The sequence below is a fragment of the Phoca vitulina genome, unplaced genomic scaffold (assembly GCF_004348235.1).
Source record: "Phoca vitulina isolate PV1807 unplaced genomic scaffold, GSC_HSeal_1.0 scaffold59, whole genome shotgun sequence".
Taxonomy (NCBI): domain Eukaryota; kingdom Metazoa; phylum Chordata; class Mammalia; order Carnivora; family Phocidae; genus Phoca; species Phoca vitulina.
In genome coordinates, this window is record NW_022589762.1 from 712,624 (window position 1) to 728,208 (window position 15,585).

The 15,585-nt window shown below is 39.9% G+C and overlaps 1 protein-coding gene across 2 annotated transcripts in view; it reads right to left on the reverse strand.

Moving 5' to 3' along the window:
• Positions 1-15,585, reverse strand: part of LOC116623493 (cat eye syndrome critical region protein 2) — a 176,248-nt gene that overhangs the window by 46,906 nt on the left and 113,757 nt on the right. For both annotated transcript variants that reach the window (XM_032390690.1, XM_032390689.1), the window contains exon 3: positions 121-304. In XM_032390690.1, the coding sequence (XP_032246581.1) occupies positions 121-304 (184 nt within the window). The remainder of the gene's footprint in view (positions 1-120; positions 305-15,585) is intronic.

Sequence of the window (15,585 nt, forward strand, 5' to 3'; positions counted from 1 at the left end):
GTGGTCATTGTATACATTTTTATTGTCAATTAACTCTGGCTTTTCTTAGTATCTTCAGATTTTATATCCTGATTACTGGCTTTTTTGTTGCTCTAGGAAAAGGGCTTGCTAGTTAAGCACCTTGAGAAGATCGAAAACATCGTCTGCATCTAGCCGATAATCACAAAGGCGGTGCAGGATTTCCACACGAGTGCGAAGGGGCAGGTCTTGGAAACTGGCTTCTCTCAGAGGGTTGGGCTTCCCTTCTTCAAGCTCCCAGCGGTAGTTGATGATGTCCTCTAGGTAGCTGTGGAATGTCTGAGGCCTAACCAAATGGCCCCAAACACAAAAATACATTAATATAAAATACAGAGGATGAGTGGGAAAAGTGTAGAAAACAGATGGTTTGACAGCTGACAAATCTTAAACAGAAAGCAGGAAATAAAAAAGCAGTAATAGAAAGGGTCTGAAAAACCCTATTGAAGCTTCATGTTATTATATTATCTAATTGGATGGAATGTTGTCAAATTCCAAAGAAGATAAATATGTTAAGAGGGTTTCTCACAGGATAGATTGTTTTACTTTAAACCACAAACAGCATATTCTGGTGAATAGATAAACGTTTTAATAACCAATGGTACAGATTGTGAAAGTGAGGCAAGTCTTACCTTTGCTCATACAATTAGAGAGACTATACAGTTTGAATGGATAGCAGTTCAAAGATAGGTCCACAACTGAGATGGGAAACGAAAAAAGAAACTCAATGTTTGCCTAGCCTAATTAATTATATTTCAGGTTAAGAATTAAAGGTTGAAAAATGTTGTCTAGATTACAAGGAACTACTCCAATATGCAACTATAATTTTATATACTGTTATATAAACTTTAAGGCCTGTTAAAAAATATTGTAAATTTTGAAGATTTTTTTTTTTTAAGATTTGATTTATTTGACAGAGACACAGAGAGAGAGGGAACACAAGCAGGGGGAGTAGGAAAGGGAGAAGCAGGCCTCACGTGGAGCAGGGAGCTCGATGCGGGGCTCGATTCTAGGACCCTGGGATCATGACCTGAGCCAAAGGCAGACGCCCAATGACGGAGCCACCCAGGCGCCCCATGAAGATTAATTTTTTCTATGTTACTTAAATTTTTCCTGATTAGTTTGGCAATTCTATAACTTCATTTGATTAGTACCCAAATGTGCCTTGTATATAATATAATAAAGAGCTGTTTAGTTGTTAGATGGTTATTCTTTCTCTCAACTATTTTTTTAATAAAGATTTTATTTATTCATTTGAGATAGTGAGCAAGTGAGAGAGAGAGCATGAGCAGGGGGAGGAGCAGAGGGAGAGGGAGAAGCAGACTCCCAACTGAGCAGGAAGCCCAATGCTGGGCTCAATCCCAGGACTCCAGAAACATGACCCGAGCCAAAGGCAGACACTTAACTGAATAAGCCACACAGGCGCCCCCTCTCTCTCAATTATTAACAAATCTGGGTACAATTTCACCTATTGCGTGATTAAAAAATTTTTTTTTTCTCACTAAGCAAGGAGCTCTAAAGAAGCTATATGTCAATGTAATTTTAAAAAGAGGCATGTACCATGTTGAATGACAATCTGTGGTAGTTATATTTGTAGAAAAAGTCAGAGGAAATATTTATGGAAAAAATCAAAGGGGCTTATGCAAATAAGAAGTTAAATATTTTGATTTTCAAAGAGAGAAGAAACTACTTCCTTACTATTGATACATCAACTGGGGAAAATGTGAACATGTTAGCTTATCAAAATGCAGCATAATACCTCTGAATATCAAGGCTCTCACAAATTTGATTTGACTGCAGCATTCACATTCAAAGCATGAGCCCTGGCATATGAATACCTGCCTTGAACCTTAGTGGGTATGGACTGGCTTCCTCTCTCCATTGCCTGTGAAGCTGGTGCTGCCCCTTCAGGAGGGAGGAGCTGGGCAAAGAAATTGGCGGTAAAAAGCAGACAGTGTGGCAATGGTGAATTTGAAAATAAAATGGAGTGTACTTTTCAAAAAAGATTTTATTTATTTATTTGACAGAGAAAGGCACAGCAAGAGAGGGAACATAAGCAGAGTGAGTGGGAGAGGGAGAAGCAGGCTTCCCGCCGAGCAGGGAGCCTGATGTGGGGCTCTATCCCAGGACCCTGGGATCATGACCTGAGCCGAAGGCAGATGTTTAACGACTGAGCCACTCAGGCACCCCAAAATGGGGTGTATTTTTAAAATTGTTTTTTAGTAGCAAGGAGTATGAAGACAACTGCTCTTTGGTAATAAATCCCTTTACCACATACTGTCTATACTTTCTAATGCACACCAAATACCCCAAATAACAAGGCATGTTTTTCCTGCAGTAGAATAAAATATGGAATCTATGATATTGAGATAACTTTCAGAATGGCAGCTTCACCAGGAGATGTGACAGGACAGAGGCTGGGCCAGGCTAGGGATAGGGAAAGTTCTAATTCCAGTGTGAAGCAAAGGAAGCCCCAGCATACCCGTCCTGCAAACATTGAATGTGTATAAACAGTGTTGTTCTTTGTGCCTACAATCTGTCTGAAAGCCTCCACTTGTCTCAAAGAAGTGCATGTTTGAGATTCCTTTCCAATAGCCCTATTATCCTACTCAGTTTCAATTACATTGCTTTGGCTAAAGGTTTTCTTAAGACATCTCCATACCACCTTACCAAGAGATACTTGAGGGCTTAGAATTCAAGATAATTCATTTTTATTGTACAGAGATAAACCTCCTCATATAAATCCACATCCCTTTCTTTAAACATCAGAAATTCAAAGGGGTAAAAATACTTCCAAGGGCATTTGAAACAAAAAGGCTGCAGGAAGCCAAAAATCAGTCTAACACTTTCTACTTGGTGGTTCTTAATCTTCTATATGACATAAAGCTCTTTAAGAATCTGATTAAGACCATATACTATCTCACCCTGAAAAATGAGCACACACACAATTTTGTGTGCACTTTCAGATTTTGCTACTCAAAGGAAGCAAGGGGCACTATGCTGCTGAAGACCGCTAGAACATTCCTGACTTATTCATCTATACAGCTCAGTGCAATCCTCTCTTAATGACTTAAATACCTCTCATCTTTCTGAAATTATTCTGAATTATGTGTCAGAATATGGTTAACAGAAAGATCAAACTAACCAAAGGTACTGAACACATCCAGTTTCACTTTGTTTCCTGTCTGGAAAAGTTCGAAATGCTCTAAAATCCCTTCTTTTCCTTATCATAACTTGTGCATGAAAGAGTGAGAGGGAGAGAGAGAGGGAATATGTGATTATCACCTTTCCAAACTCCCAAAGTTAGCTATTTCTTAACCCAAGCAATATGCTTCAGAGAGTACATGCTTCTGCAGGTGAGACCAATGTTGACAAGGATGGCATGACCTCAGTTAAGTACGATAACACAAGTCTCAGGTGGCTGGAGCTGGCAGAACTCTTGACGATGTAACCTGTATTAATTAACTGATCTGCAACCTATACTAAATGATCACAGTGAAAAGAGACTCTTGAGTTCTTTGAGGCATGTGTTGGTTCTTTGAGACATGAAAGGCTATCCATAGTCTACTTGCAGGGGAACAATTTAGACATGTCATCATGGGTAGCACAATGGAGACCTAAATGAAAAAATTACATTCCTTCCAACTATTTGTGAAGCAGATGAAATATGTTGAACAGTTTGACCACATGAGTACATGAGCACTGAAGTGAGAGAAAGATTTTGGTTCCAAGTGAAGCAAGAAATAAAAAGCTCTGTAAGAATATCTGATAAAGTGTTTAAGACCATAAAAAGACCCAGAACAAAAAAATTTAAATAACATCTCTTCTCTAGGGCCATATAGTGGCTGCTGTACCCAACACATCCTAAAATCAATATGAAGCCAGGATCAGTTAAAAATCAGGGTAATTTTTTTTTAATTTTATTATATTATCTTATGTTAGTCACCATACATTACATCATTAGTTTTTGATGTAGTGTTCCATGATTCATTCTTTGTGTGTAACACCCAGTGCTCCATTCAATAAATGCCCTCCTTAATAACCATCACTAGGCTAACCCATTTCCCCCCCACCATCCCCTCTAAAACCCTCAGTTTGTTTCTCAGAGTCCACAGTCTCTCATGGTTTGTCTCCCCCTCCAACTTTCCCCCCTTCATTTTCCCCTTCCTACTATCTTCTTCTTCTTCTTTTTTTTTTTTAACATATAATGTATTATTTCTTTCAGAGGCACAGATCTGTGATTCATCAATCTTACACAATTCACAGCGCTCACCATAGCACGCACCCTCCCCAGTGTCTATCACCCAGCCACCCCATCCCTCCTACCCACCCCCCACCATTCCAGCAACCCTCAGTTTGTTTCTTGAGATTAAGAATTCCTCATAAATCATATGATACTTGTCTTTCTCTGATTGACTTATTTCGCTTGGCATAATACTCTCTAGTTCCATCCATGTGGTTGCAAATGGCAAGATTTCGTTTTTTTTTTGATGGCTGCATAATATTCCACTGTATGTATGTATGTATATAATATCACATCTTCTTTATCCAGTCATCTGTTGATGGACATCTTGGCTCTTTCTATAGTTTGGCTATTGTGGACATTGCTGGTATAAACACTGGGGTGCACGTACCCCTTCGGATCACTACATTTGTATCTTTGGGGTAAATACCCAGTAGTGCAATTGGTATTAACTGGAAAACTGAAGTGTCAGGTCTAAGAGGTGAAAAGGTACAAGAAGAATTCTGAATAGTTGGGGCGCTGGGTGGCTCTGTCGGTTGAGCGGCTGACTCTCGATTTCGGCTGAGGTCATGATCTCAAGGTTGTGAGATCGAGCCCTGCATGGGGCTGGGCGCTCAGCGGGGAGTCTTTTGGAGATTCTCTCCCTTTCCCTCTGACCTTCCCCTGCTTGCATGTTCTCTGTCTCTCAAATAAATAGATCTTTAAAAAAAATCTGAATAGCTTCTGATAATTTAAGGATGCATACTGCTAGCTCTAGAACCACTAAATACACACAAACACAAAACCAACAGAGGAAATAAAGTACTAACATAAATAACCCAAAAAGAAAGCACTTAAGGGTCAAAAGCAGAACAAAAATCAGAAAGAACAAGAAAAGATGCTCAACATCATCAGTCATTTGAAAACACAAACCAAACGCACAATGAGCTATCACCTCACACCCACAAGGACAGCGAAAATTAAAAGACAGATAATAATAAGACTAGGATGTGGAGAAATTGGAATCCCATACACTGTTGGTGGGAAAGTGAAATGGTGTAGCCACTATGGAAAAGTATGGCAAGCTACTCAAAAAATTAAACACAGAATTACTATATGACTCAACCATTCCACTTCTAGGTATACACTTAAGAGAAATGAAAACAGGGCGTCTGGGTGGCTCAGTCGGTTAAGCGTCTGCCTTCGGCTCGGGTCATGATCCCAGGGTCCGGGGATCGAGCCCCATATCGGGCTCCCTGCTCAGTGGGGAGTCTGCTTCTCCCTCTCCCTCTGTGTGCTCGCCCTCGCTTTCTAATAAACAAATCTTAAAAAAAAATTTAAAAAAAGAGAAATGAAAACATACGTACATACAAAAATATGTACACAAATGTGCATACATAGCAGTATAATTTACAATAGCCAAAATGCTGAAACAATCCAACTGTCCATGAACTTGTGGATAAATAAAATGTTTATCTAAATAAGAGAATATTTTCCAGCCATAAAAAGGAATGAAGTAGTTGATTCACGCTACAACACAGATAGCCTTGAAAACATTATGCTAAGTCAAAGAAGCCAGACACAAAAAGGAAATATTGAATGATTACCCTTATAACAGATACCTAAAACAGGAAAAAATATAGTTAGCAGATTAGTGTTGCCTAGTATTAGAGGTTGGAGGAGATGGGGAGTGAAAACAAGTATTAGGTGTCTTTGGGGAGTGATAAAAATGCTATGGAACTGGACAGTGGTGATGATTACACACTTTTGTGAATATACTAAAAACCAACAATTGTACACTTGACAAAACAAAACAAAAAGCCCAGAGGAACAAGTGGAAAATCAACCTTACCAACAATTGCATTAAATGTAAATGGATTAAACAGCCCAACTAAAAGGCAGAAATTATCAGACTGAGTGAAAAAAAGCAAGACCAACTATAGGATATCATCTATAAGATACTATTTGAATATAAAAACACAAACAATAGAAGGATAGAAAATTAGTCAGAATGATAGGTATTAGGCAGAATGAACATTAATAACAAAGTAGTGTGAGGAAGACAAAAGGCCAATTCACCAGGAATACATAACAAGGCTACATATATGTATCTAACAACAGAACCTCAAAATTCATGGAACAAAAAATGACAGAAGGGAGAAACAGACAAATCCACAAGTATAGGCAAATATTTTTTTTTTATTTTTTTATTGTTATGTTAATCCCCATACATTACATCATTAGTTTTCGATATAGCGTTCCATGATTCATTGTTTGTGCATAACACCCAGTGCTCCATGCAGAACTGCCCTCCTCAATACCCATCACCAGGCTAACCCATCCTCCCAACCCCCTCCCCTCTAGAACCCTCAGTTTGTTTTTCAGAGTCCATTGTCTCTCATGGTTTTTCTCCCCCTCCGATTTCCCCCCCTTCATTCTTCCCCTGCTGCTACATTCTTCTTCTTCTTTTTTTCTTTCTTAACATATATTGCATTATTTGTTTCAGAGGTACAGATCTGAGATTCAACAGTCTTGCACAATTCACAGCGCTTACCAGAACACATACCCTCCCCAGTGTCCATCACCCAGTCACCCCATCCCTCCCACCCCACCCCCCACTCCAGCAACCCTCAGTTTGTTTCCTGAGATTAAGAATTCCTCATATCAGTGAGGTCATATGATACATGGCTTTCTCTGTTTGACTTATTTCGCTCAGCATAATACCCTCCAGTTCCATCCACGTCGTTGCAAATGGCAAGATCTTATTCCTTTTGATGGCTGCATAATATTCCATTGTATATATATACCACATCTTCTTTATCCATTCATCTGTTGATGGACATCTTGGCTCTTTCCACAGTTTGGCTATTGTGGACATTGCTGCTATAAACATCGGGGTGCACGTAGCCTTTCGGGTCCCTACTTTTGTATCTTTGGGGTAAATACCCAGTAGTGCAATTGCTGGATCATATGGTAGCTCTATTTTCAACTTTTTGAGGAACCTCCATACTGTTTTCCAGAGTGGCTGCACCAGCTTGCATTCCCACCAACAGTGTAGGAGGGTTCCCCTTTCTCCGCATCCCCGCCAACATCTGTCATTTCCTGACTTGTTAATTTTAGCCATTCTGACTGGTGTGAGGTGGTATCTCACTGAGGTTTTGATTTGGATTTCCCTGATGCCGAGCGATATTGAACACTTTTTCATGTGTCTGTTGGCCATTTGGATGTCTTCTTTGGAAAAATGTCTGTTCATGTCTTCTGCCCATTTCTTGATTGGATTCTTTGTTCTTTTGGTGTTGAGTTTGATGAGTTCTTTATAGATTTTGGATACTAGCCCTTTATCTGATATGTCATTTGCAAATATCATCTCCCATTCTGTCAGTTGTCTTTTGGTTTTGTTGACTGTTTCCTTTGCTTTGCAAAAGCTTTTTATCTTGATGAAGTCCCAATAGTTCATTTTTGCCCTTGCTTCCCTTGCCTTTGGCGATGTTTCTAGGAAGAAGTTGCTGCGGCTGAGGTCAAAGAGGTTGCTGCCTGTGTTCTCCTTTAGGATTTTGATGGACTCCTGTCTCACATTGAGGTCTTTCAACCATTTGGAGTCTATTTTTGTGTGTGGTGTAAGGAAATGGTCCAGTTTCATTCTTCTGCATGTGGCTGTCCAATTTTCCCAACACCATTTGTTGAAGAGACTGTCTTTTTGCCATTGGACATTCTTTCCTGCTTTGTCAAAGATTAGTTGACCATAGAGTTGAGGTTCCATTTCTGGGCTCTCTATTCTGTTCCATTGATCTATGTGTCTGTTTTTGTGCCAGTACCATACTGTCTTGATGATGACAGCTTTGTAGTAGAGCTGGAAGTCTGGAATTGTGATGCCGCCAGCTTTGCTTTTCTTTTTCAACATTCCTCTGGCTATGCGGGGTCTTTTCTGGTTCCATACAAATTTTAGGATTATTTGTTCCATTTCTTTGAAGAAAGTGGATGGTATTTTGATGGGGATTGCATTGAATGTGTAGATTGCTCTAGGTAGGATTGACATCTTCACAATATTTGTTCTTCCAATCCATGAGCATGGAACGTTTTTCCATTTCTTTGTGTCTTCCTCAATTTCTTTCATGAGTATTTTATAGTTTTCTGAGTACAGATCCTTTGCCTCTTTGGTTAGATTTATTCCTAGGTATCTTATGGTTTTGGGTGCAATTGTAAATGGGATCGACTCCTTAATTTCTCTTTCTTCTGACTTGTTGTTGGTGTATAGGAAGGCCACTGACTTCTGTGCATTGATTTTATATCCTGCCCCTTTACTGAATTCCTGTATGAGTTCTAGCAGTTTTGGGGTGGAGTCTTTGGGATTTTCCACATAAAGTATCATATCATCTGCAAACAGTGAGAGTTTGACTTCTTCTTTGCCGATTTGGATGCCTTTTATTTCTTTTTGTTGTCTGATTGCTGTGGCTAGGACTTCCAATACTATGTTGAATAGCAGTGGTGATAGTGGACATCCCTGCCGCGTTCCTGACCTTAGGGGGAAAGCTCTCAGTTTTTCCCCATTGAGAATGATATTCGCTGTAGGTTTTTCATAGATGGCTTTTATGATATTGAGGTATGGACCCTCTATCCCTATACTCTGAAGAGTTTTGATCAAGAAAGGATGCTGTACTTTGTCAAATGCTTTTTCTGCATCTATTGAGAGGATCATATGATTCTTGTTCTTTCTTTTGTTAATGTATTGTATCACGTTGATTGATTTGCGGATGTTGAACCAACCTTGCAGCCCAGGGATAAATCCCACTTGGTCGTGGTGAATAATCCTTTTAATGTACTGTTGGATCCTATTGGCTAGTATTTTGGTGAGAATTTTTGCATCCATGTTCATCAGGGATATTGGTCTGTAATTCTCCTTTTTGATATGGTCTTTGTCTGGTTTTGGGATCAAGGTAATGCTGGCCTCATAAAATGAGTTTGGAAGTTTTCCTTCCATTTCTATTTTTTGGAACAGTTTCAGAAGAATAGGTATTAATTCTTCTTGAAATGTTTGGTAGAATTCCCCTGGGAAGCCATCTGGCCCTGGGCTTTTGTGTTTTGGGAGATTTTTGATGACTGCTTCAATTTCCTTAGTGGTTATAGGTCTGTTCAGGTTTTCTATTTCTTCCTGGTTCAGTTTTGGTAGTTGATACATCTCTAGGAATGCATCCATTACTTCCAGGTTATCTAATTTGCTGGCATAGAGTTGCTCATAATATGTTCTTATAATTGTTTGTATTTCTTTGGTGTTGGTTGTGATTTCTCCTCTTTCATTCATGATTTTGTTGATTTGGGTCATTTCTCTTTTCTTTTTGATAAGTCTGGCCAGGGGCTTATCAATCTTGTTAATTCTTTCCAAGAACCAGCTCCTAGTTTCGTTGATCTGTTCTACTGTTCTTTTGGTTTCTATTTCATTGATTTCTGCTCTGATCTTTATTATTTCTCTTCTCCTGCTGGGTTTAGGCTTTATTTGCTGCTCTTTCTCCAGCTCCTTTAGGTGTAGGGTTAGGTTGTGTACTTGAGACCTTTCTTGTTTCTTGAGAAAGGCTTGTATTGCTATATACTTTCTTCTTAGGACTGCCTTTGCTGTATCCCAAAGATTTTGAATAGTTGTGTTTTCATTTTCATTGGTTTCCATGAATTTTTTAAATTCTTCTTTAATATCCTGGTTGACCCATTCATTCTTCAGTAGGATGCTCTTTAGCCTCCATGTATTTGAGTTCTTTCCGACTTTCCTCTTGTGATTGAGTTCTAGTTTCAAAGCATTGTGGTCTGAAAATAGGCAGGGGATGATCCCAATCTTCTGGTACCGGTTGAGACCTGATTTATGACGTAGGATGTGATCTATTCTGGAGAATGTTCCATGGGCACTAGAGAAGAATGTGTATTCCGTTGCTTTGGGATGGAATGTTCTGAATATGTCTGTGAAGTCCATTTGGTCCAGTGTGTCATTTAAAGTCTTTATTTCCTTGTTGATCTTTTGCTTAGACGATCTGTCCATTTCAGTGAGGGGGGTGTTAAAGTCCCCCACTATTATTGTATTGTTGTCAATGTGTTTCTTTGCTTTTGTTATTAATTGCCTTATATAATTGGCTGCTCCCATGTTAGGGGCATAGATATTTACAATTGTTAGATCTTCTTGTTGGATAGACCCTTTAAGTATGATATAGTGTCCTTCCTCATCTCTTATTACAGTCTTTGGTTTAAAATCTAATTTGTCTGATATAAGGATTGCCACCCCAGCTTTCTTTTGGTGTCCATTAGCATGGTAAATGGTTTTCCACCCCCTCACCTTCAATCTGGGGGTGTCTTTGGGTCTAAAATGAGTCTCTTGCAGACAGCATATCGATGGGTCTTGTTTTTTAATCCAGTCTGATAGCCTGTGTCTTTTGAGTGGGGCATTTAGCCCATTTACATTCAGGGTAACTATTGAAAGATAGGAATTCAGTGCCATTGTATTGCCTGTAAAGTGACTGTTACTGTATATTGTTTGTGTTCCTTTCTGGTCTATGTTGCTTTTAGGCTCTCTCTTTGCTTAGAGGACCCCTTTCAATATTTGTTGTAGGGCTGGTTTCGTGTTTGCAAATTCCTTTAGTTTTTGTTTGTCCTGGAAGCTTTTTATCTCTCCTTCAATTTTCAATGACAGCCTAGCTGGATATAGTATTCTTGGCTGCATATTTTTCTCATTTAGTGCTCTGAATATGTCCTGCCAGTCCTTTCTGGCCTGCCAGGTCTCTGTGGATAAGTCTGTTGCCAATCTAATGTTTCTACCATTGTAGGTTACATATCTCTTCTCCCGAGCTGCTTTCAGGATTTTCTCTTTGTCTCTGAGACTCGTAAGTTTTACTATTAGATGTCGGGGTGTTGACCTATTTTTATTGATTTTGAGAGGGGTTCTCTGTGCTTCCTGGATTTTGATGCCTGTTTCCTTCCCCAAATTAGGGAAGTTCTCTGCTATAATTTGCTCCATTATACCTTCTGCCCCTCTCTCTCTTTCTTCTTCTTCTGGGATCCCAATTATTCTAATGTTGTTTCGTCTTATGGTATCGTTTATCTCTCGAATTCTGCCCTCGTGATCCAGTAGTTGTTTATCTCTCTTTTTCTCAGCTTCTTTATTTTCCATCATTTGGTCTTCTATCTCACTGATTCTTTCTTCTGCCTCATTTATCCTAGCAGTTAGCGCCCCCATATTTGATTGCACCTCATTGATAGCCTTTTTGATTTCTACTTGGTTAGATTTTAGTTCTTTTACTTCTCCAGAAAGGGTTTCTCTAATAACTTCCATGTTTTTTTCAAGCCCAGCTAGTATCTTTAAAGTGATGATTCTGAACTCTAGATCTGACATCGTACTAATGTCCGTATTGAGTGGGTCCCTGGCAGTCGGTACTACCTCTTGTTCTTTTTGTTGAGGTGATTTTTTCCGTCTTGTCATTTTGTGCAGAGAAGAATAATGAGAGAACAAAATGCTAGCAGGGTAACAACGTCCCCAGAAAATATACTCTAAACAAATCAGAAAAGACCTGAAGCAGTGGGAAAAGAAAGGGAAAGAGAGAAAAAAGAAAAGGAAAGAAAAAAAGAACAAAGAAAAAGATAAAGATAAAAACAAACAAAAGCAGAACAAAACAAAACAAAACAAAAACAGAATGTGATCAGATATGATCAGGCTGGATTATAGATCAGTGCCACACACTAGATTTTGGGTGTATTTTGGTCTGTTAAAAGAAAGTCCCTCCCAAAATTTTAAAGAAAGAAAAACTTATATATGTACAAAAATAAGGGTTGATATGATGAAGGGATGGAATATGACTGTAAAGATGGAAATTATAAAAAATTTTAAAAAAGGATTTGATAAGTTGTTTGAAAAAAGAAAGAAGAGGATTAAAAAAAAGAAAGAAAGAAAGAAAAAAGGGAGAGAATGTGATCAGGCAGGGGAGTAGAAAAAAACCATACACTAGAGATTTAGAGTATATTTTGATCTGTTAGAAGAAACTATCTCAAGATTTTAAAGAGAGAACAACTTATATATATATGCCAAAAATACGGGTAACTACTATGAAGGGATAGAATATGACTTTAAAAATGAAAAATAAAAATGTTTTTTTTTTTTAAAAAGGGATTGATAAAATGTTGGTTGAAAAAGGGAAAAAGAAAAATTCAAAAAAAAAGAAAAAAGGAAAAAAAAAAGACAGTTAAAAAAAATAATTAACTTTGAAAGACTAAAGAATCATGGTAAAAAAGCCATGAATTCTATGTGCAGTGTTCCCCTAGCGCTGGAGTTCTGCTGTTCTCATTGATCGGTAAACTTGGTCTTGGCTGGCTGTTCTCGCTGATCTTCTGGGGGAGGGGCCTGTTGCCGTGGTTCCCAAATGTCTTTGCGGAGGCAAAATTGCCCCACCCTTGCCGGTCCGGGCTAAGTAATCTGCTCGGGTTTGCTCTCCGGAGCTTCTGTTCCCTGCAAGCTTTCCGAACAGCTTTGGAGGCGGAGAGTGAAAATGGCGGCCTCCCAGTCTCTGCCCCGGCGGAGCCTCGGGGTCCCGCTCCCCAGCGAGCCCCCAGAGAAAAGCAGTTAGTCACTCCCGTCTCCCCGGTCTCCGGCCACACTCCGCGCTCACCCGGCCTGTGACCGCGCCTTTCTATCTGGCGCCCGACCCCGGGTGGAGTCTCCAAACCCAGCAGATCCCCACAGTGCGCTCCCGCGCCTCTCCTCCCGGGGGAAGAAGGTGAGTCTCCCCGGATCTGCCGCTTGTTGGGTCCCTGCTGGAGGAGCAGTGGCCCGACTGTGCCGCGGATCACGGTTTATGGCAACCCCGAGCTGAGAGCCCGCGCCTGGGCTCCGTCTCTGCAGCCGGCTTCCTTGCTCCGATACCTGGGAGCTCTGCCGCACTCAGGCACCCCCGGTCTTTCTGTGACCCCGAGGGTCCTGAGACCACACTGTCCCGCGAGGGTTCCACCCCCCACTTCGCCACCAGAGTGACGTCCCTCAGCGGAGCAAACTCTGAAAGTTCCGATTTTGTGCTCCGTGGCTCTATCACTTAGGCAAATATTTTTAACATCTTTCTAATTACCAAGTAGACAAAAGAACCACTGAGGACACAGATCTAAAAAAAATACTACAACATGACTTAATTGACATTTACAGAATACTATACACAAAAACTGCAGTATATTCTTCTCAAGTGCATATGAAATGTTCACTATGATAAACCATATGCTGGGACATAAAATAAGTCTCAATAATCTTAAAAGATTGAAATCTCATAGTAGAATATCTGAACACATGGAAATTAGGAATCAAAACACTAAGATATCCAGAAATTAAATAACACACTTTTATAACCCAAGGATCATGGCAGAAATATGAAAATAAAGAACATGTTTCAAATGATAATGAAACTACAGTATATCAAAATGTGTGGGATGCAGCCAAGCACTGCTTAGAAGGAAAGTTACAGCTTTAAATACCTGAACTGAAAGGGCAAAAAGTCTCAAAACAGTAGTGTGACTGAAGAAAAAGAGGAGCAACCTATAAAGCCAAAGTAAATAGAAGAAAACTGTAAAAACAAGAATCAATAAAGTGGAAAACAAGCAAACAGTAGGTCAAGTAAAAAGTTGGTTCCTTAATAAATGTTTGAAAACCTGCAGAGGGGCGCCTGGGTGGCTTAGTCATTAAGCGTCTGCCTTCGGCTCAGGTCATGATCCCAGGGTCCTGGGATTGAGCCCCACATCAGGCTCCCTGCTCAGCAGGAAGCCTGCTTCTCCCTCTTCCGCTCTCCCTGCTTGTGTTCCCTCTCTCACTGTGTCTATCTCTGTCAAATAAATAAATAAAATCTTTAAAAAAAAAGAAAACCTGTAGAAAGCATAAAGAGGGAGAGAGAAACAACAAGTTGTACTATCAGGAATGAGAAGTGGAGATATCACTGCACATATTAAAAGGATAAAAGAATATTATGAATAGCATTATGGAAATAAATTTTACAACTTAGATAAAATAGACAAATTCCTTGAAAAATGCCAAATAACTTACAAAAAAGGACTTAAGAAATAGAACACTTGGATAGACTTCATCTATTAAAGAAAGTGAATCAATAATAATCAAAAGCTGGCACAAAGAAAACTACAAACCCAAAGGTTTTCGGTGGTCAATTCTTCCAAATTTTCAAGGAAGTATTTTTATTTTATTTTATTTTATTTTAATTTTACTTGTCAGAGACAGATTGAGACAGAGAGAGAGAGCACAAACAGGGGGAGTGGCAGGTAGAAAGAGATGCAGGACTCGGTCCCAGAACCCTGGGAATATGACTTGAGCCGAAGGCAGATGCTTAACTGACTGAGCCACCCAAGTGTCCCTAAAGTAAATATTTGAAAGAAATCACACAAACTCTTTCAGAAAATAGGAGAGAACACTTCTCAATCCTTGCACCAAAATCTGACAAAGATACATAGAAAATAAAACTAGACCACTATTCCTCACGAACATACACACAAAAATCCTCAACAAGTTATCAGCAAATCACATTCAGCAATATGCAAAGGAGAAAACACTTCATATTTAATGGTGAAAGACTGAGTACTTTCCCCCTATTATTAAAAGAAGATACATTGAGGGGCACATGGGTGGCTCAGTCAGTTAGGCGTCTGCCTTCGGCTCAGGTCCCATCTCGGGCTCCCTGCTCAGCAAGGGAGTTGCTTCTCCCTCTCCCTCTTTTTCTCACTCAGCTTGTGCTCTCTCTCACTCACTCTCTCAAATAAATAAATAAAATCTTTTTTGTTTTTTTTAAAAGAGCAGAGTGAGGCGCAGAGGGAGAAGCAGACTCCCTGCTCACCAGGGAGCCCAATGCGGGGCTCAATGCGGGCACTCCAGGATCATGACCTGAGCCAAAGGCAGACACTTAACTGGCTGAGCCACCCAAGTGCCCCAATAAATAAAATCTTAAAAGAAAAAAAAAAAAAAGAATATATACTGAGTCTTGGCCAGTAGAATAAGACTAAAGAGGAAGTACAAGGGACACAGAGTGGAGTGGAGGAAGCAAAGCTGTTTTTAACTGCAGACTACATAAAAATCATCAGGAATCTACAACAAAACCAGTAAAACTAAAAAGTGAATACAGGAAGATTATAAAAACATGGTCGGGGCACCTGGGTGGTCAGTAGGTTAGGTTTCCAACTCTTGCTTTTGGCTCAGGTCATGATCTCATGGGTAGTGATGGGCATCTGGGTGGCTCAGTAGGTTAAGCATCTGCCGCTGGCTCAGGTCATGATCCCAGAGTCCTGGGATTGAGTCCCATGTCAGGCTCCCTGCTCAGCAGGAGTCTGCTTCTCCCTCTGCG